The sequence below is a fragment of the Atractosteus spatula genome, chromosome 20 (genome assembly GCF_055471065.1).
Source record: "Atractosteus spatula isolate fAtrSpa1 chromosome 20, fAtrSpa1.hap1, whole genome shotgun sequence".
NCBI lineage: Eukaryota > Metazoa > Chordata > Actinopteri > Semionotiformes > Lepisosteidae > Atractosteus > Atractosteus spatula.
In genome coordinates, this window is record NC_142725.1 from 17,883,375 (window position 1) to 17,904,503 (window position 21,129).

The following is a 21,129-nucleotide window of genomic DNA, read 5'->3' on the forward strand; positions in this document are numbered from 1 at the left end:
TTTGGTGTAAAGTGCTTTATTTCCTTTTTACATCATGACCACAAAGTACATTATCTACACAGACATACAATACAGTTGCTGTATAACAGCTGATAAATCCAGAGCCCAACACTCTCATAATGGCAACCATTGTTGCTGACATGCTCCCAGAAATTCACCTATATCCACAGTTTGGTGAAGCTGGACAGAAAGAAGAAATTAACACAAAGCCCATTACATGGAAACACTTCCTTTTCAACTCCTGTTTGTTATTTTGGAGGAACTGGAAAGGCTCAGGAATGTGTAAGTTTTTTTCAGATTAGCACATACTGACAGGTCTATATTCAAGGCACTGTACAGCCACCATCAGGGAACAGTGCCGAGACCACTTCTGCCTTTGCCACACTACCTCTTTCTAACCATCCCAGCACCCTCAAGAGATTTCAAACCCACATTAACAAATCACAAACCTCTTCAATGGATAAAATCTTCACACAAGTCAGTTGTGGTCATTCCATGTCCAATTCTTTCTAACTGAATACTGACACCACCCCCCCCAGGAAAAAGTGCTACACAGAGCAATCCTGCTCACAGCATCTCAGGCTCCAAGATTCACTACATTACTTCTTATTTGGCAAAAAAAACACAACAGTTGCTCTCCCAGCACAAAGAATCAGGAGGGGTGTTGGTAATTTGGGTGTCTTTTCTTCTTCTCAAAATCCCCCATCTCCCCTGAAATCACTTCACAGGAACTCTGGATGAAAAGGAAACAAATACCATAAGGCCAAGGGGTCAGGACCCACCTGTGACACAGGGCTGGGTTGAAGGAAGTGCTTCCAAAGACACCCAACCCTCCCGACTCCAGTGCTGCTCTGCAACTGAGCCTCGCAAATTTCCACAGACACATCTCCGCTGCATGAAAACAAGTCCCCCGGCTCCCAAGACAACAACTGCTCCAGCTCAAAGCACAGAGTTACTTCCTGTTCCCTTCAACAGACCTACCTGGCAAAGAGGACACAGAGGCTGATCCTGCTTAGCTTCACCGGTAACCCAGCATGGTCACTCACTGAGACACCCCAGGCCAGAGCACAGCAGCTGCTCACTTCCCAGAAGCCCTTTTGGACAGTTCCTCCTCAGGAAAGCAGCTCTTCTCCAGTTGTCTTTGTAAGTCGAATGTTTGCACTTCTCATGCCCTTACACTCAGACTCAAAGTGCACAATCCTGTCACCACAGGCAGCATGAGGCCCATCCACCCCAAACAGGCTCTTCCAGGGGAATTTTCAAGACTCCATATTGATCTCCAGCTGCAGATAATCCACAGAGGCCATGAAGAGCCAACTGCAGCACAAGCAATTAGTGTGATGAAGTTTCAGTCCAATTCAGAGAATTGCCCTCAGAGGAGCCCGGACTGGGAACACAAGCTCTCACAGAAGTCCAAGTCTTTTGGCCCTTTTTTAATCCCTAAACTGCTCTTCCCAAACTCAACCCACCCATGTTTAGTAAACACAGCAGAAAGATCAAGACAGGGGAAAGGAAAGCTGCCAGCAGTCTCCCTCAGTCGGGTGCTGGGGCTCCTGCCCCCCCATTACAGTGACCCCACCCCAGGTACCCACATTCTCATACAGTGCCAAACAGATCCAGGACAACTTCTACTGGCACGCCCCCGCCCTCACACGTTGCTCACGCGCGTGACCGCCGCCGTGGAGATCGTGGCTGCGGTGACCGTGGGCCTCTCTCGCCGGACGTAGCGTGGCCGGCGGACTGCGGACACAAGGAGAAAAACACCCCCATCAGCCTTGCGCCATGCTCTGATTAAAAATGAAGCCAGACACCCACTTTATAAACACTCACCCAAAGACCTCAATTTCAAATCCAAACACACTAATCTGCTCTCAAATGTTTCTGATAAAGCTGAAGTTCAAGTTCAAACACTTTATTGCCATAACAACTAGCTGCAATGAATTGGGTTTGTGAGCTCATACAATTTAAGACAAACAGTACAAAAAAGAAACATAAAGCCAACAACAGACAGCATCTACTCGACACACTCACACTATCCTGAACACACACCAGTAACAAGATAACTAACAGCCTGACACATGAACAAGGGACACACACCCACACTCCCCTGCTTTCATGTTCACAGACAACAGGGATATGAAAGAGGCTCTCAGGCCAGTGGTCAGTCCAGAGCAGGCTTGGAAGATCAACTGGGGATCACACTCACCAGACCAAAACCAGGAGAGGCCCGTGACTCTCTGGGCCCAACCCAGCTGCTGCTGTGGGGGCGAGGTGCCAGAGCCTGGGGAACAGCAGCAGTCCTGTTCCTCAGAGAGGTCAGGAGCCCTGCTGCCATCTCACCACAGCCTCAGCTGTCAGTCCAAAGGGCTCCTCAGGCCCCACTCTGCCCTGGCCAGGGCAAGAAGCTGGCTGGCTGCCTGCTGCCCCAGCTTGAGCACGTGTGCACACACCCAGCCCCTCAGAACCACTGGACACAGATACAAGGCCAGAGGTCTCGTCCTCTTACATCACCAAGCTTTATAGTTACAATAAGAGCACAAGGCCACTGAGGCCTGAATGTCATCTAACAGCTTACCTGATGATGTCGGTGTAGGAATCATGTCAGCCTGAAGAGAAGAACACCTTAGATCAGCATCACAGCTCATAATTTATTTACAAAACAGACAGACATTTGACAAATTTCTCTGTTTTCAGACATCTATGGGGTTTTAATACTACTGTGATGTGTTTAAACGTAAGCACTTTGAGATGAAGACGGTATAATTGTGTAAAGGTCTGTTCAACAGGAGTCACAAGCATGCATAAGACCCTAAACCTGCCTGATCAATACTGGGTAACTTACCGTTTCACTGGGCTGCAATATTGATGCTGAAAAACAAAGATAAACACATTAACTCTCAGACAACTGGGTCAGTTCAGTTAAACTGATCACTTGACTGCAGAAAAGAATGAGTGCAAGACAAGCTGGCACAGTCAATGCTCACAGTGCTTGGAGAAAGAGACCTTCAACAAACTGAGCAAACAGCCCCTGGAGCAGAAAAGGCTGCCATCTGCTGGAGAGCACGAGAGCAGCCAGGACCCAGGTACCTTTGTTTCTCCTGTAGAAGATGCTGGGCAGCTTGTTGGTCCGTTTGAGGTAGAAGGAGGCAGCCACAGCAAGGATGAGGAAGAGGCTGATGAAGAGCGTTCCCAGCAGGAGGGAGGCAGCAACTCCAGGACCACCTGTGACAGAACCCCAAGAGCACAGTCACCTCCAAACACAGATCACTGCTGCAGCCCCAAAACACGGATTATTCCCAGATTGTCAGAAGCTCCCCCAAAAGCAGGGGAAGTTTTATTCTTAGGAGATCTGGTCTGATGAGCCCTACAGGACACAGCCTGTGGATTTGGGGTTTCTGGTCGTTTCATGTGCATGGCCCTATACAGAGTCAGGACAACTGCAAGGAGAATCTTTGCTCTGTCCAGCTGTGTGTCTGCAGAGCCCTGAACATTCCCATTTCTTCATGACATGGATTTTCAAGAAAGGCTTTGGGATGCTAAAATTGAAGTGTTCAGAGCAAGGCCTCTCTCTCAGGAACACAGGCCCATCAGGAAGTGAGCCACTCAATCACTTCCCAGCTCCTTGTGCAAGGGGCTCCTGTACTTGGCCGTTTTTCCCTCTCAACAGGCCTTTTAATGGTGCCCAGCAAGTAACCAGTGATTTCCTTGCACTCATAACCACCCCTTGGAATTTGAATAGACAGCAGCCAGTGCCAGATGAGCACAGATTCTATAAATGGGACAGCACTGAAAGTGCAGACAGCTACAAAACACTTACTCTGAATAAACATCCCCTATCTTGTGCTCACAATACAACAGGAATGCTGCAACACTCCTTGATTAATATTTAAAGGACATTACCTGTGCAGATGAACAGCAGAATTTTAATGTAGTGTCCTTACCTATTTTGGGCCGTACAGGAGCTACAGTGCTTGTATTTGTCGACCACACAGTGGCATTGGGATCATCTGAAGGAAAAGAAGAGGACATCTTTATTAAAATCGGGCTCCATCTGAAAGTGCTATAACCCACTGCAATGATCACCTGGAGCACCCACGGCTTATCAGCACAATCCCAGCACAGGATATTAGACATCCATCCATCCATCCATTTTCTAACCACTTCTGGCATTCAGGGTCACAGGAGAGTCAGAGCTTATCCCAGCAAGCAATGGGCATGAGGCGGGGGACACCAGTCCATTGCAGGGCACAAACACACACACACTCACTGCAGGGCCATTTTCCTAGATTCTCAATAAGCCACCAGCATGTTTTTGGACTGTGGGAAGAAGTGAACACGGGGAGAACATGCAAACTCCTCACAGACAGCTTCCCAGGCCTATAACTGAACCCAGGGCCCAGAGCTGAGAGGCAGCCATGCTGACCACTGTGCCACCCATCTTGCATATACATTTGAGAGGAACAAACAGAGGACTCTGCAGAATAAACAAGGAGGACCCACAGCTTTTTTATTTTCCCTTCACACAAGCCTGCTGGAAACAGAGGGGAGCGTCAGCCTCCGAGAGACACCAAGAAGAGTCCTTCCAGCTACACTGGATCTGCGCTCCATGTCACACACTGAGCACCGCGAGACTGGACAAGCCTGGAGAGCAGAGAAACGTGTAGCACTCACCATTACTGCACTCCGTGAGATTATACCATGTCCTGTTCACCATCGTCCACGGGACACACACGGATGTGGAGTTCTCCATGGTAAGCAGACAGCAACCTGGGGAGAACACAGTCAGGTCACGGCTGTCAGGGGCTCCAGAGTGCTACTCGTGAACACGATTAATGATGACTACATGTGTAGCACAGAGCCGTAAAACACAAGCAGTGTCTGTGCGGAGCCATGATACAGATCACTTATCAGTTCTTTAAAAAATCCATTAAAACGCCACATGATCTGCATGCACACGATACCACAGTAATATTATACACAGCTCCACTAAAGCATTAGTCCACCTCTAGCAGCAGATACAGTGCTAACACACTCCAGCAGCGATTCCGTTAAATGTCTACAGAGATATAGGACCACTCAGCCAAAAGGAGCTGCCACAGCCATTTAGGAACTTCCTGATGTGCGTTTTTATCTGCCAACCAGTGCCTGTTAACCCTTGAGACTGTCTGAACTGACACACTACCCAGGTCTGCTGTTGCCTTCAGCACTGCACCAGAGGCAAACACACCCAAATTCAGGTCACCAAAATCACCCCACTTTCACGGCAAAGTTCAGTGCAGTCAGGGTGAGGCCTGGTCTGCTACTACTTGCATATGCTGTTATTTACCACTGCATTGAATGAGATGGGCAGCTCCTACACAATCAGCACAACCAGTGATTATTACACATGTTGCAGTACGGAGCTGCCTCAGGTGTGAAGCACAGCCTTCAAAGCAACAGGCAAATATTCATTTCATGCTGTAAAGTAAAGAAAAGCCTTCTTCAGAGCTGCCTTCTCCTTCACACCAAAAGAAGGCAACTCTGCCAAAACATCACGTTTCCTTACCTTTCGCCATGGAACAAACCTTTCACGTTGTGTTGCAAGGCATTCTTTGGAGTAAGGTGTGAGACAATGAAGCTTATTCAGGTTGAAGCGTACCTGGCTCACAATGCGCGTTAATCAAGCACGTCCCATTCATTTCCAGGGCATCTCTGCAGCAGTCACTCTGCCCTGGCAGGACACTCTGAAACAGCAGCACACAAACAAGAAAAAAGAAGACCTTTTGACAAAAAGGAAAATAAGTTACTCTCATCAATAATTGTGTAAAGGTCTGTTCATCAACTTTTTTTACACGGTACTCCTATAAAGCACTGGTTTCACAAAACCCGACCATCACTCATCTTGGACTAATCAAAGTTAATTTCTGTAAATTCTGACATGGGTCTGTGAAACCAGTCCTGAAAGTGCTACAATACTCAAAGAGCTTTCTGAATCAAGCACATCATTCACAAGCACAGAGGAGCTCATTCCTAAGCACATCAGTCTCGAATAAATCAAAACAAAAATGTGCTCAGCAAACAAACAACTTTCCAAAGACAGCAGACGAATGGAATGTCAGGAAATTCCACAGTCGTAGGCAGACTGTGCTGATGCAACTCACAAGGAAAAAACACACAAATGACTTCAAACAACCAGGTAACAACCCCACCAGCTGTGCTGCAGGACTCCTAAGTGCAGGAGAAACCCATCCCTCTGCAGAGAAGAGCCAATTTCACCAATCCTGCTTATACGCTCAATTTAAATAAACACCCAGATCAAATATCCTACAGGCCTGCACTAGGAAACTTAAGAGCTGTAAAAGGCATTTTTTTTTTTTGGAAAGCACTACCTTGATTTAGAGACACATTTACCATGTGTTTATTTGAACAAGTCCATCTATCACCAGAAAACCTCTACTTCCAGGTCAAGACCACGCCAACCCGAGCCGACCCGATCCCAGGACCCCAGGGCGCAGAGCGGCACAGCACCCCTGCCCTCGGCACACAATTATAGTTACTCATCTGGCCCACGCGCTCGTCTAGGGCGACTGCCATTCACACCCGTTTCCCCAGCTGGGTGTCCTACTGGAGCAGTTCAGGGGAAGAGCCGAGCTCAGGGGTACGACAGCAGCATCACAGCTGGGATTCAAGCCCTCAGCCTCCCGGTCACTGTGAAAGACGCAGCCTGTCGAGTGTGTTCCTGTGCACAGGCCTGGCCAGCGCCACCCCTCTCAGATGGGCAGCCAGAGGTGTGTCACGTGAGGGAAAACGACTGCGATTTCAAACAGCTGACTGCCGCAGGGCCAGCGCGGAACACCACTGACCTTATCCGACTCCGCTCGGGATCCAGAATCTCAACTCTGAACCACAGGCTCCGCCAGAAAACCGTTACCCTGTTTCTCGTGACTGCAACCCTCTGAAACCAGACGAGACAAGCCGGGCTCCCACAAGCCCGAGCAACAAACAGGACATGCTGAAGCCATCAAAAAAGGACTTGCAGTCGAACATGTAATTAAAAACAATCATAATTATGGTCAGGCCTCTGGACAGCACGCTTATACCAATATATAAACGACTTCATTTCCCATGCAGAGTTTGCCTGCTCCTCAGGGGAGATATTAAGAGATTGCGGCTATTATTAATAATAATGTACTAAAAAGGAGAACACAGTTCTCACTCCTAACACTCCATGATTAGATACCGTTGATAAGGACGCGAAGACGGTGACAAAGACACGAGTTTATTCACCGTGTGGAGTGCAAGCCCCTGCTCAGTGTCTGGGACCCAGGAGAAGGACTCGCTCATGACAGCGCTGCTGTCTGCAGGGCCATGGGCCTGACCAGCACAGCAGGGAACCTCCAGAGCTCCAGGCAGGCTCTATTTATAAAGGCGTTCCCCTCAGGAGCAGGGGAATCCTCAGGGATTAACTGCGTCAGCACAGGACATCTGAAACCTGTCAGTGTGCTGCGCCGACGAGCACAGTGAGCGCTTTGAAAATCCAAGACAGCAAGTCCTCAAACTGGGCCTGACCGCTGCTCCCAGCGACACAGACCAGGCACAACCAAACCCAGCTTCACGCGGAGGAAACAGTACATCTGTGAGGTGTACCCCGTGGCACACGGACCCTAACGCAGTGCTGCCAAGGCACAGTAACCAGGCGCGACAGTCATAGAGCACCCTCTGCTGACACTGCAAAGTAACTACAGGTGAATCAGTGCAACCACTGACTCCCGTGTGGGTCACACCCACCAACCAGCAGGACAGGCTGCCAACAGTTCAGCTGTCTCTCCTTCACACTCGGGAGCGCATTCATCCCAGAATCTCATCCAGCCGCTACCACAGGGGGAGAGGGGGCCCTGGCTGGAAGGCTGCCGGTTCAAATCCCACAGCCAGCAGAGGAATCCTACTCCGCTGGGGCCCTGAGCAAGGCCCTTCACCCCAGCTGCTCCAGCTAGGGGCGCTGTACAAAGGCTGACCCCGCACTCTGACCCCAAGCTTCTCTCCCTGTCTGTGTGAGCTGGGGTCTGCGAAAAGACACACTCCTAATACAAGAAATTGTATAAGGCCAATAAAGTGATGGCTTATCTGATTAAAACCAGGCTACTGGCTGCAGCTTCAGTAACTTGTTCCACACTCCCACCACCCTCTGTGTAAAGAGGCGCTTCCCCGCGGTTTCTGTCCAAGAAAGCAACATGTTCCAGCTAGTTCGCAGGCCCGCGCTGCGTGGGCCGATCTGCCGAGCGCGGACACGCAGGGAGCGGCTCCTGACCGGGGGGAGAAGTGCCGAGGGGTTGCGAAAACAGACAGAAACCGAAAGCTGGAGTCTGAGAACACCGCCGCAGACACCGCGGGGACCTGGACCGGGAATCCGCTGCCTCGACACGGACACGGCCGCGCCAGCGTCCCGCACGGCGATTCCCACGGGGCAGGAACCGGCACAGCTCGTCACCCTCCCGGGTTTCACGGGCGGGCCGGGCGCTTCCGAGCACGACCAGCCGGGACTCTCACCGGGGCTCCGGGACCGGGACCGCCGAGCAGCAGCGCGGCTCCGGCGAGGACAGCGGCGCGCAGCCGAGACATCGCCCTGGAGAGCAAGCACACACAAGCCGAGTCAGGCTCGCCACGCGTGGCCGTGTGCGCCACGCCACGGCGGCGCGGCTTGTTTGTAGTGTTACAGTCCCGCCATCACACCGCACACCACGCACAGCTCGACTTTCCTCCTCAGTCTGCACGGACGGACCTGCACGACACGCTCACCGCTGCAGAAAATCACAAACACGGAGGCGCTGGCGACGCCAGCATCTGTCCGTCTGTTCTTCCCCGACTAAACCCCCGCGTCCTCACCGCTGCCGTGCGAGGGGTCCCCTCGGATGAAGCGCACAAAACAATCAAATAACAGTCATTTCCTGGCTCTGTGCTGAAGACGCTCAGCCCGGCGCGGAGGGCGCTCGCAGCTGCTCGGCGCACGGGCGAGCGGCCGCCAGCAGGCGCGGCCCCGCGCAGCCGCGGCTCCTCACCTGAGCCGGAGGACGCGCCGCCCAGGCACGGAGCGCTCGCTCCCGCGGCTCGCGCAGAAAATGGCAGGGCCTGCTCGGTTGCTAGGGTACGCCGAGCCGCGCGTGAGGCCGGAGCGGCCCCGCCCCCTTCCTCCGCTTGCAAGAATTCCTCGCCTTTGCGCCGCGCTGCTCATCACAGGGTTATTCCTGCTGACGAGAGAAGAAAAGAAACACAATGTTTCGGCTGTGGAGCCTTCTTCGGGTGTGACACCCTCCTTTGACACCCGAGGAGGGCTCCACAGACGAAACCTTGCGTGTCTTTTCTTCTCCTGTCAGCAGGGATAAGCCTTTCCTTGTTCCCTTGTAGCCTACACATGCTGACGCAGCTCCCTGCTCGAACGAGTGGGTCTCACATTGTGTGTTTCAGGCACATTCTCGCACCCACTGCCCCAGTACACAGCAGAGGAGGTGGAGAAGTAATAGCTTGCACTTATATAGCTATTTTCTGGACTCTCCAGTCAAAGCACTTTACAGGTAATGGGGATCCCCTCCACCACCCCCAGTGTGCAGCCCCACCTGGATGATGCACCAGTCTGCTCCCCACACACCAGCTAGCAGTGGGAGCACAGTGAACAAAGAGGTGAAGACTTACACCTGTGGAAGCCACGCTTGAAAACACCCCATTCCAGCTACCATGCTGGCTCACTGCTCTGACCGCCCAGGTGAATAATCCTCTTTCTGTTCCCGGAGATTAAAACCGCTACCCAACACTGCTGATCTAAAGTTAATTACAGAACAGAGAAATGAGTGCCACTCAGGAGCTGTAGACATAAACATACCCCCACTGTAATTACAACACATCACTGCAGTAATGAGCAACATGCACACACTATTTTGATGTAATGAATGTATAAGACTGAAAAAGCGTTAGACATCTACGTGCAAGATTCTGGTTTGACTGCAAGTGGGAAACAGGGGACACCACTCTGGAAAAGCCGAGCTCCGGCCGCGGAGGGGGCGTCGCCGGCCTGCAGGAAGTGGGGAGGAACGGCCTCGCTGGTGTTGAGCCCGCGGTTGCTAGGAGCCGCCACGCCCCACCCAGGCTGGCAGGACGTCCCGCAGGAGGCAGGTGAGCCGGCAGGAGAAGGGGAACATTCCGCGAGCTCGGCGCAGGCAGGAGAGAGGTAAGGGCTCACAGGCCTGGGGTACCGGGCAGACACTAGCGCCCCCTGCAGGCTGAAACCCGAGGCTCACAGTAGCTGCGGGGCGCGTCTCCCCCATCCGGGCTGTGGTGTGGAATTGGGGTCCCCTCAGGACCGCACTGGGTCGCTCACGGGGGCTCCTCTTCTGTGTTCAGGGAGAAGAGACACATCCACCCCGGTCGGAGCCATGGAGAGGTTTGCCTTCCTCCCTGTGACGTTCCCTGGGGAGACGGGCAGCTGCCGGGAGCAGGAGAGCCTCCAGGAGTCCTTCCAGAGGTTCCGGCTGCGACAGCAGGTACTCCCTCCGCCGGAACGGCAGCCCCCCGCAGGGGAGACTGGACTGGTCTCGGAGGCATTGCGGGCAGAAGAAACCAGTCCAAATCTGAGCTCCAGCAGCATGCACACCCATCGGTCTCCGGTCGAAATCCTTTCACATTCCGAGACACAGAACGTCTTTCCACACAACAGTAATCACATCAGACAGGAGAGTGAGAGTCTGAGCGTCTCTGATCTCAGCACATTACAGTTAGTTTATCCGAATGGTTTGCATGCTGCTCCTAGGGTAGTCCGGCAACTCTTCGCTGAAGTGTGTTCCAATCCAAATTACTAGGTTTCTGTCCGTTCGAGAATTTGCAGTCTTTGGTGTTTGCTATTTTAACAATCTGTTATGTATGCCAGTTGTTTCTGTGAAGAGTAATACTCTGCTGCAGTAATCGAGTCGCTGCACCAGAGATTTCGAGAGTCAGGGCTGAGACCTTCTGTCCAGAAGCACAGGACCAGGGAAACGACTGATCGCCACAGCTGCAAAGACACACACTTGGAGGGAGGGAGGGAGGCCGGGAAGCACATCTCAGGCTTGACACCACCCAGACTGCTCACCGCTCAGCTTCACAACACGCGCTCATGCACAGAGATGACACAGCTGCACAGGTATAAAGATCTGTAGGTGGCACGTTCATAGGTGCACATGTTTGTGAGGTGGTTCTATACTTGCAGAAAGCGTCTTTGGCAGGCTGGGCATTCCTGCTCTGTATCAGAATGTGACCATGGCAGTGCTCTTCAGCCTTCTAAACACAGCAGCAAATGTACAAATGTGTCACGACGACTCTGACTGGGTTTAGCTGAGAATGCCAAACCAGTCCTGGGACAGCTCTTAGAGCCTGCGTTGCTCTTAGAGATGAGGTGCAGCTCTGTCTGGTTCTCGCTGGGGGGGCTGCTGGTGTGAATTTGTTCTACTCTGCCCAGCTCTTTGGTGCTTCTTGAGCATTTCCAATGGTCAACAAGCTGTTGAGCTGAAAACAGCACCAGAACACTGCCTCCTGCACAAGTGCTGTGTACTGAGAGCGGACTGCCGGCCAGTTTCTCTTCCTCACCTCAGGCTGTTACAACGACACGTTCAATATGGTGGATTCTGTCTTCACATGTCATGTTCAAAACAGACCAACCATGGCAACACAGCCGGCAGGTGTGTTTCATTGGTTTACTCTGACACCTAGTGGTCACCCCGGTGATCTGCAGTCTGCATGCCACGGCCATGCCAGTGCACAGGTGAAATACAGAAATGCACAATTCCATGGAAAAGTACTGGGTGTCATGTCTGCCACCTCATCACTAGAACAGCGTTCTGCTTCAGCAAGTTGTGACTTATGTTGTTGCTGCAATGTAGCTCGGCACTGGAATGATTCCATTCATTTCTCTCTGGTGTTTGTTAGTCAGTGCACAGCAGTGGCCTGACATTTTAATGTTAGTCCTGTTTGTAATCTTGTTTTCACAGCAGGGTTGCATTTTAATCACTGGTGTACTGACGCCTTCCTGGAATGCAGTGTATCTAGTCTTGTCAGTCAGCTGCATTTAGTAATATTATCCTTCTGCATGCACAATGAAGAAAAAATGTCAAATGACTGGTAGTTTACAATAATCATCATCATCATTTCTGTCATCATTTAATATAAATGCATGAGGCCATCTGTACAGCTTCCTAGGGATTTTCTTAAGCAAGGGAAATGAAGACGTTAGAAATGTCTTACTCTGGATCAACATGTCATGGTTCCTGTCTGCAGTCTGAAGCTGTCTTCTGCTCTTCTGATCCCGAGTCCTGGGCTTCTTCAGAAGAGTTTCAGACAGCAGCGCACATGCACTTGCTTGTCCTCTAGGGGGAGCTGTTGTGTCTATTTCCAGCACGGACAGGTGTAAGAGCTGATACCGGTCTGTAACAGGCTCTGTTTTTTAGACACTTCATCATTACATCATCCTACATCTGGTCTGTCTTTCTGTCCATCAGCATCAGTCTATTCATTCTCTCTCTCATCTTTTAGGGAAACATCACTGGGGTAAATTCACACAGTGAACTGAAGCTTTTGTCCAAGACTCGCATCTAAAATTGTGGTACACGTGTAAACCAAGGCAGGGTTTTCCATTGTCCAGAGATGCAAAGCCAGGCTCAGAGGCTGTGGAATAATCTTCTTAATGAAATAAGGAGTCCTAAACATTTTCAAATCTCACCTCAAAGCCAACTTGCTAAAACATCTGAACACATTCTTTAATTTTCCGAATCTGCCTGCTGCTTTTCCCCAAAGCTTCTGTCACTTGTACTCTTTCGCGGAGCTAAGCAGTTTCCTCGATCGATCTGACTGCAGTTCCCTGTTAAGGGGACAACAGCTGTGCCCCCTGGGATTTGAACCCACAGCCTTTACTGTTATGAACCCAGAACCACGACCGCTCCTCCACACTGGTGCCTTATACTGTATGTGCCACTCTTAAACATAGTATTATTGTGTTTAAATACAAGATTTATATCCTCAAATTTACTGTACAGCATTTTGAGATATTATGTACTATTAAATAAAAATGAGGCTCAAATTTAAATTAAAAGGCTATTTAATAAAATTGCTTTCCTTCCTGTGGCCTGAATTTCCCTGCTTTTCTGCAGTGACCCCTGAAGCTTAAAAAGAGAGTGTCCTGCTCTCCAGTGAGCTCTTCAAGCAGACATACCTAGAACACAGCAAGGAGACGAACTGCGTTTACAATGTGTTGTTAGGGACGTGCTCGTTTACAGGCAAGGTTGTTAAATATTTTTTTGAGGTACAAGTGGAGGCCAGGTTTCACAAATGATCCCAGACCCAGACGAACAGGACCTGTGCGTGACTGAGAATGAGAGAGGGCCGCTGGACCCCCCTGGCTTGTCCGGGCCAGTGAACCGGGCCTGTGATGGCTGCCTGGGCCCAGCAAGAGCAGCAGAACCACCCTGCTGCTTGGCCACTGCAGCCAGGGTGCAAGAGGTGTAGCTGGCAGCTGAGGCTGTACTATTACTGTATCTGAATCCTTGCATCGACAGGACGCCCCTGAGATGAATGTTTCTTATTCAGGCGATGCCTGGTTCCCCTGTCATTCCCCTGTGCCGCAGCTGAGAGCAGAGCTGCGCTGTCCTCTCTCTCCCCTCCTTGGGTTCTGCTCTGCTGGCTGCACCCCGGTCCGGCTGCGGTGCTGTTAGTGGGGAGCCCAAACTGTGTGGAGTTAGCACCCCCCACCAATAGTGGCGCATCAGCAAGGACACAAGGCGTGCCACTGTGGCTGCCAAGGACTGCAGAGCAACAGGTTTCTTCCACTCTCCCCAAACGCTTAACCAAGCCCATCATTAGATCAGCGGAACAATACCCTGCCACTCTCCTAGATCCTCAGAGCACCAAAGCCTGCAATGCGACAATGCTGCTAGACAACACAAACAGTGGAAAGCAATTCAAATACCGTAATCAATATAAAATAGTTTCGACGTGAAAACAGAAACGATTCTGGAAATTTCCAGTGCTCATTTGCACTGGAGAGTGAGTCCATCTTTCTGTGCAGAGCCTGTAGTTCCTTACAAAGAGAAAACCTGTATGTACCCAGCAGTGAAGTACAGTGAAGGACTGCTGGGAGGGCGCCCTCTGCTGGGCCAGGTCAGTAAGGCACTCCAGCTGGTGCAAGGGATGGTTAGGAGCTGTGGGTGTCCTCATTAACCCTGCCAGGGCCCGTTACTGCTCAAGCACCAGCCCCCCTTCTGAGCGCAGAGCCAGGACTGCGTGAACAGCTCTTGTTTTTCTCCTTCCTCCCTGCTCCCACGGGTGCAGCCAGCGCTCCGTTTCCAAGGAAAAGCCTCCCGTCTGATGCAATTTCTCGGCAGAGTGTCTCCCCAGGGGTCCGACCCTCCGCTCCGGGAGCAGGAGCCTTTAGAACTGCACCCGCTGCAGAGCAAAGCGAAGGTCAGGCAGAAAACACTGCGGGGCGGAATCGTGTTGCTTCGGCTCGATGGCTTCTTAGGTTGATTTAATTTGTAAAAATTGGAATTTAATTCTTTAACGAACTGGTGCATGACCAGACTCCTGGGAATCACGTGTGCGGGGAGAGATGCAGAACTATATGTTTGGCTGCTTTAGGTTTTATCTGGTCTGCCATCTCCTGCGTGAGTTAACACAGGTGGGAATTTGCATGTTTGCCATCAGATTTGGCGAATGCCTTCTGATCACTGCGTATCTTCAGAGAGATATGGGTGAAGACAAAGCCCAGCGTGTTCGTGTGTCTATACGTACAGTCCCACTGCCAGAACCCCCAGGTGTGACATCCCCTTGAAAGGGAAAGGCATAGCTCGCAAACTAAAGCCTGATAAAAAAGGCGCCGTCCTTCGGATGAGACGTAAAACTGAGGTCGTAAAAAATCCCAGGGCGTTTCTCAAAAAGAGTAGGGGTGTTACCCCAGTGTCCTGGCCAAATTTCCCATTGGCCCTCACCAATCATGGCTTCCTAATAATCCCCATCTCTGAACTGGCCTCATCGCTCTGCTCTCCTCCCCACTGAGAGCTGGTGTGTGGGGAGCAGACTGGAGCATCATGCAGGTGGGGCTGCACACTGGTGGAGGTGGAGGGGATTCCCATTACCTGTAAAGCGCTTTGAGTGGAGTGTCCAGAAGAGCACTATATAAGCACAAGGATTATTACTGTAAACCCCCACAGACAGGACGCCCAGGCTGGAATGAAACCCAGGCCCCAGGCACCGAGAGGCAGCAGAGATCACCTCTATGTTCCTGAGCTGCACTACAGTGAGAAACAGGGACACTAAAGCACGAATCAGAACTCAGAGTGATCCCAGCACAGACGCAAACACACCACAGCAAACCTATTTGCTATAGAGGATGCCTTTGTCCAAGGCACGCTGTACAGGCTGCAAACCTACAGAGTTCCTTCTTCAGAACCTCCAGTATAAAATGATTAGAGATCAGCGGCTTTGCAAGAGACCCGACAGAATGAAATGCTCTAATGGCTGAACGCAGAGCTACAGGAAAGTGCGAGAAGTCACAAAGGCAAGCGGATCCACGCGGTGAGCTCTGGAAAACCACGGGGAGACAGCAAACCGACCTCAGCCGACCTCCACAACAAGGATCTGCTCATCACACACTTGACAAGCGACACTGGGCGACGTTTTCCCCACCTCCTGATGCGCAAACTCCACACAGTGCTCCAGGTGCAGGGAAACGGCCTGGAATACTGCGGCTCGCTAGACTCGAGCACCGAGCTCCGCGGCAGTGGGGAAGCGCACCGGCACGGCCGCAGAGGACAGGACACCTGAGGCCGGAGTGGTGGCCGGTGCCGACATCCTGGAGTGCTAATCTGCCCCAGCGCCACGGTGTAGGCCCGGCTGCTTCTGCTCCTCCTTTGTTCCCCTGAGCCATCTGTCAGGATGCCCTCCACAGATGGGCCTAATTAGTGGGTGCACCTGGAAATTTACTCCTTGTTTGGCCATAGCAATTAGGAGGGGGTGGGTGGCAAAGGGTGACAGACTGTAAAAAGGGGCCATTCTAACTGGGGCTCTCCTTCAGCCTCTCCCACTGAGGCCACGGGCTGGGGAAGAACTTTACAAACACCTGCCACATCCTCACACCTTCCTTCTCCTGTTCCTTGAAGTGTCATTGCACGTTTCACAAAGACAGACCGTCTGCGGCTGTGCTGGATGTGTGTAGCACGTGAACTCTGATGGGGAAATGCATCCCTCGCAAGAATGCGCTGGGTTTCCTGGAGCCCAGGAGGAAAGCAGGAAGTGTAAACTATGTAAATACAGCAGCTCTGTGAATCAGGTGTTTCTTCTGCTGAAATGATTTCTGTGAAAACACTGAAAGTATCTGTTAATCCTCTGCTGTGTGTAATGATTGTTGTTGTATCTGGGTACTGTTTTCCACACAACTGAGAGATACATCAATGGCAGGGAACGCACATGCACACAAAACACAGAGAAACCTGAAGCACAGTATTACCACTGTTAACACTAAACACGGGGTCAGGGCTCCGGGCCCTCTACAGCAGTGGGGGATTAAGAAAAGCCGCTTGTCCGGTTCTGTTTAGCTTTAATAACTCAATTCCACTCAGTCCCACTGATAAAACCTGATATTCCTTCTATTCCTCACACACAGCAACAGCTGCCCAAACCATAAACTGAAGACATCAGTTCAGCAGCAACGAGAACAGCTTTGCATGCTTATTTGCTTTTAAAAACACGGCCAGGAGGGCACAAGCTCTCGGCCAGCGGACCACAGTCTCCAGGCAGAAATCCCTCTCTGCTTTTCCCATGCAAATCTATTTGAATAGGAAAATGAGAACGCGACCTTTGGCACATGCCTTCACCTCCCCAGTTCCCCGGTTTTCAGCCTCCACTCACTTGTCTTGACCTCAGACAGGGGTGTAAACTCGGCCGAGAGGCGGGGGCAGGTTGCCGAGATTTGAGACTCGCGTGCGCTCAGGTAATGAAGATCAGCAGGAAGGAAGTCCAGGCATGTGTGTGCTAGTGTGCACTTTGAACCGAGCTTTGACTGACGCAACATTATTGTCTGGAGGAAATATAATTCACTTTTTATTAATAAAAGAGGACTCCCTTCCCCATATTTTCCTCCCTGCAGCCAACCATGTAACTGCTGTTGAAGGTCACACCTGGTGAGCTATTGTTGAGTTATGATCCATATAAAAATTACTCGGAACAAGGTGCTGTAATGCAAAAGAAAACAACAAAAGTGGAACCTTTGCTACCCTCTCCACACCTGCTGTGGGGATGTCTTTACGCTCCAGGGAGAGCAGAGCAAGGGAGGAGAAGGAAGAATGAGTGAGCCTAGCGGTTCATTCTCTTGCATATACATATACAGTACCTCATGAGAGGATGAAAATCAAGTTTTCATCTCTTATAGTTCTTTAATGATCTAATATTTAATCTAAGTTTTGAAACTTCAGATTTAGAAAAACCTAGGTGACCAAAATTTTCCTACAGGTTTGGGTTGTTGTGAATTCCGAAGTTTACTTTAGCAATTAAAACGGCAATTTTCCCCTCCTTCTGCACTGTGTGTGCAAGACTGTGACGTGAATAAACTCTTGACATAAGAACAGAAGAACAGAAGAACAGAAAAATGCTCACAAAGATGTAAAGATGTGCCTCCCCTTATTTTCCACCTGTGCTCTGGCACATGCTTCAGCGCTCGCTCCGAAGACGTCCGCCGGGAATACCTTTCTGCTCGAGTCTAAAATGACTCCAGTCATTACATCACACCAATCCGAGCATTTACACCGTTTCTGAACTGTCTCATTTCCCTTTTATTAACCAGTTCTTGAATGCCCAGTCATTGCCATTGGAGAACTAATCTTTTCTGAGAAATGTTTATCAAAAGCCTTCTATAGTATACTGTATATTCACTTTGCATCCATTGCTGCTGCTAGAGTCCTGTTGCCATACAGGTGGTCCTCTAGTTTAGTTCTAATTATCGTTTCCATAAACACACACGTAACAGAAGCAAGACGTACTGGTCTGTAATTACTGGTGGGATTGTGTCGCCCCTGCCATGTCTCCCAGGCAGCCTGGCCCAGAGACACATCAGCAGACAGATTAAAACAGTGCCGGGAGTAAAGACATGTAATCTTCACAGGCACCCAGCTTTGATCTCGGACAGGTGAGGCTGTTTACAGTACACGGGCGCCCACAAGCCTTCCACGGGGTGTGAAGGAGCACCGACTTCCTCATCCGAAATACTGGACCAGCTCGGCTTCAACAGCGCGTGTGGCACCGGCCTTTATTACAACAGCTACAGATTTCCGCAGCGGTCGGACGGCCTTCTGAACTTCACGGGAATCCAACGGCATCATTGTGTTTGAGCAAAAGTCTCATTTCCTTTTAGCACGCAAGATAACGCTGTGATCACAACATCGCACTTCTGGGAGCCACCCAGATAGATGCTAAAGTAAACCTCTGCTTTTCTCATCTATCACGTTTTAATTAAGAATTAACCATGATAAGATGGATATACTAGAGAGTACTGATTTTCCAATGGCACCTTTCCTTGAGTATTACTCTGGAGCAATTAAAGGAAAGCCTCTGCCTGAGACATGAGTTTTTTTCACAATTAATAAGAAGATCTTATATAATGCAAGCTGCGTGAATATGCATAAAAATAATTTGATTACAGTTAATTAAATTCGCGCCTGTCTGTGTGGAGATTGCATGTTCTCCATGATACCCGGAGCTGGAGCTCATGTTCCTCTTACGCTCCTCGAACACGCAGGTTGGGTCTGACGGGCTGCACTGAACCCCTGCCCTCCACGAGGACTGGGCTGGGCGGGCTCCCTGTCCTCATCACATCACTGCAGGGCAAGCAGCTGTGCCCGTGCCTGCCTCCATATAGCGTGATGTACCATATGCTGGTCGAGGGTGTCACACACTTCAAGAACATGATACTTCTTTACCAAGCGGACTTAGCCTTTGATTAAAGGCACCCAGCAAACTTAAAGGACTGGAGGCTGGAGAGGTTGGAGAACACTGAGCCCTCAGTTATCAGCATCCTGGCCTCAATCATTCAGGATCTGCATCCCAGCTCTGGGAAAGGGAGTCTCCATCTGCAGTCGCTTTCCAGCAGACAGTGAAAGCACACAGGGATGCTCCCTCCTTCCCGAAGACTATCAGCAGTATTTCCATGCCATGCAAATCCCAACTGAAGCATGAGGAAGGGATCCTCTGCCGGCAGAGCTACAGGCTAGACCAGGGAGGCTGCATTTGCAATGGATGAAAAGTAAACGTGCTTTAAAAGTAAAATAAATCTTGCAAATATTTATGGAATCCATTTACATGTTTTAGGATGGGGAAAAGGGAAATGAAAAACTTATAAACATCCATCTTTATGCCTGTTTTTTGAACAATATGTGTTTCAGGCTATCAACTCGAAATACCAAATCAAACGCTATACGCCTCAGTAATGCAAGAGTGGGAGTGACGGCCTTCTCCGGGCCAGAAAGCTAAGTGGATCCCTGGATTCATGACCGAGCGAGGCTGCAACACCACAGGATAACAAAGGAACCTGGAAAAACAGAGTTAGTCAGCACAGCGGGGGGGTTACAATCACCAAGGTGCTCCTGTTCACCTGTCCTGAAACCGTCCGCACATCCAGCCCACAACAAACACCAGCTATGAGGGGCCCGATCGATACAATTCAACAGGGCTCCGAGAAGGAACCTCCACAGACCACAGACCACTTCACCACAGGCCCTCCAGGACTCACGGACCGTCGCACAACCCCTGCTGGAGCCCAGAAATGGGCAGCCTCTGGCAGTACCGGCCGTCCAGGGAGACAGAGCGGCCATGGATGTGGCACAAAGGTCTCCAGCAGCAAAGGAGAGAGGACTGTTGGTGGGGACAGTCCACTTCCCCTCATCATGTGCAAGACACTCCGGTGGAATACCCAGCTGCTGGCCCTCGTGGGTACTGATGTAGTTGCTTTGGTTAAAAGCACCAGCTCAAAGAATTCAACTTGGTCCATAGGCAAAACAATGGCTTTTGATACTTCTACTCATGCGTGCTGGGATGCTGACACATGCCCCTAATCTGCTGAGAAGCAATGGTGTCCTGCTACAGCCAGACTCACCCTCTCACTGCCCCGTACAACACCCAGGCTTCCTGGACACTCCTGCACCCAGCCCCAAAGACAGGTTTGCTGGTCTGCGACGTGGTTTGGAAGCACAAGCTGGCATTACAGATCATCCTGCCTGCTGTGGACGTTTTCACCACTGCAGGACAATGGTCTACATGTGAGACAGGATCGGCACACCAGGGATGTGGAACAAAGGTCTCCTGGAGGACAGCGTCCTCGCCAGCAGATGTCACGTCATCGTGAAGAGTTGTAATTATTTCTAAGTTATTTCTAAGTGGAAATATTAAATCTTGAGAAGGATGGTTGCTAGTCATGTTCAGTCTGTTTACACTTGATTGAGCTGCAACAGGCAGATATTGATGTCAGCTAGCAACATGCCTGCCTCTGAGGTCATCAGGTCCAATAAGTTGTAAGGTGATTCCATTTAAAACTCAAAGCTAATTCCTAGTAGATCTCCCAGAGCAACCATGACAGTGTGATCGCTCTCAGACAGCAGCTCCAGGTATACGGGAGTCAAGGATGCCAACAGCAGGTACATAAAGACCTGTCCTTTGAACTCCACTGACAGATCCTCGCTTTCTGTCTTCACAACAGAAAGGCTGCCTGACGTCTGGCTTGGAAGATGAAGCATTTGCCCTGGATCCCCGGCCAGGTGTTGTCTTTGAGAAGGCTGTGCTGATCTTATTTAATCTGTGCGTGTGATTACACCCGACCTCAGCATCACACCTTGGACAAATAGAGATGAGAGAGAGAGAGGAACGCTCTGAATTTCACCTTGGAATCCCTTAACATCCCCCACATTTTGTACCTAACCACCAAATTAACCATCTATCCATTTTCTAACTGCTTCAAATTCAGGGTCACTGGGAGCCCAAGCCTGTCCCAGCGGGCAGCGGGTGCAAGGAGGGGTACCCTCTGGACGGGACGCCAGTCCACAGCAGGGCACACACAGACACAAGCACACTCACTCCTGCCAGGGCCATTTTACCCAG

At 50.6% G+C, this 21,129-nt stretch overlaps 1 protein-coding gene across 1 annotated transcript; it reads right to left on the reverse strand.

The window, feature by feature from the left end:
* Positions 1-5: 5 nt before the first annotated feature.
* On the reverse strand, positions 6-9,208 carry c20h1orf159 (chromosome 20 C1orf159 homolog). Its single transcript, XM_088938145.1, has 9 exons — positions 9,036-9,208; positions 8,527-8,602; positions 5,639-5,723; positions 4,672-4,767; positions 3,942-4,007; positions 3,088-3,222; positions 2,843-2,868; positions 2,576-2,606; positions 6-1,740 (listed from the first exon to the last, which is right to left on the reverse strand). The coding sequence occupies exons 1-9, from the start codon at positions 9,206-9,208 to the stop codon at positions 1,649-1,651; spliced, it is 780 nt and encodes a 259-aa protein (XP_088794271.1). The 3' UTR covers positions 6-1,648.
* Between the last annotated feature and the right edge of the window lie 11,921 nt (positions 9,209-21,129).

Excerpts from the sequence above, each read along its gene's own strand:
- c20h1orf159 (XM_088938145.1), bottom strand. The coding sequence starts at position 9,208 with ATGAGCAGCGCGGCGCAAAGGCGAGGAATTCTTGCAAGCGGAGGAAGG. Across the intron at positions 2,607-2,842 it reads TATTGCAGCCCAGTGAAACG|GCTGACATGATTCCTACACC; the intron begins GTAAGTTACCCA and ends TCTTCTCTTCAG. Across the intron at positions 1,741-2,575 it reads TCCTACACCGACATCATCAG|TCCGCCGGCCACGCTACGTC; the intron begins GTAAGCTGTTAG and ends TTGTGTCCGCAG.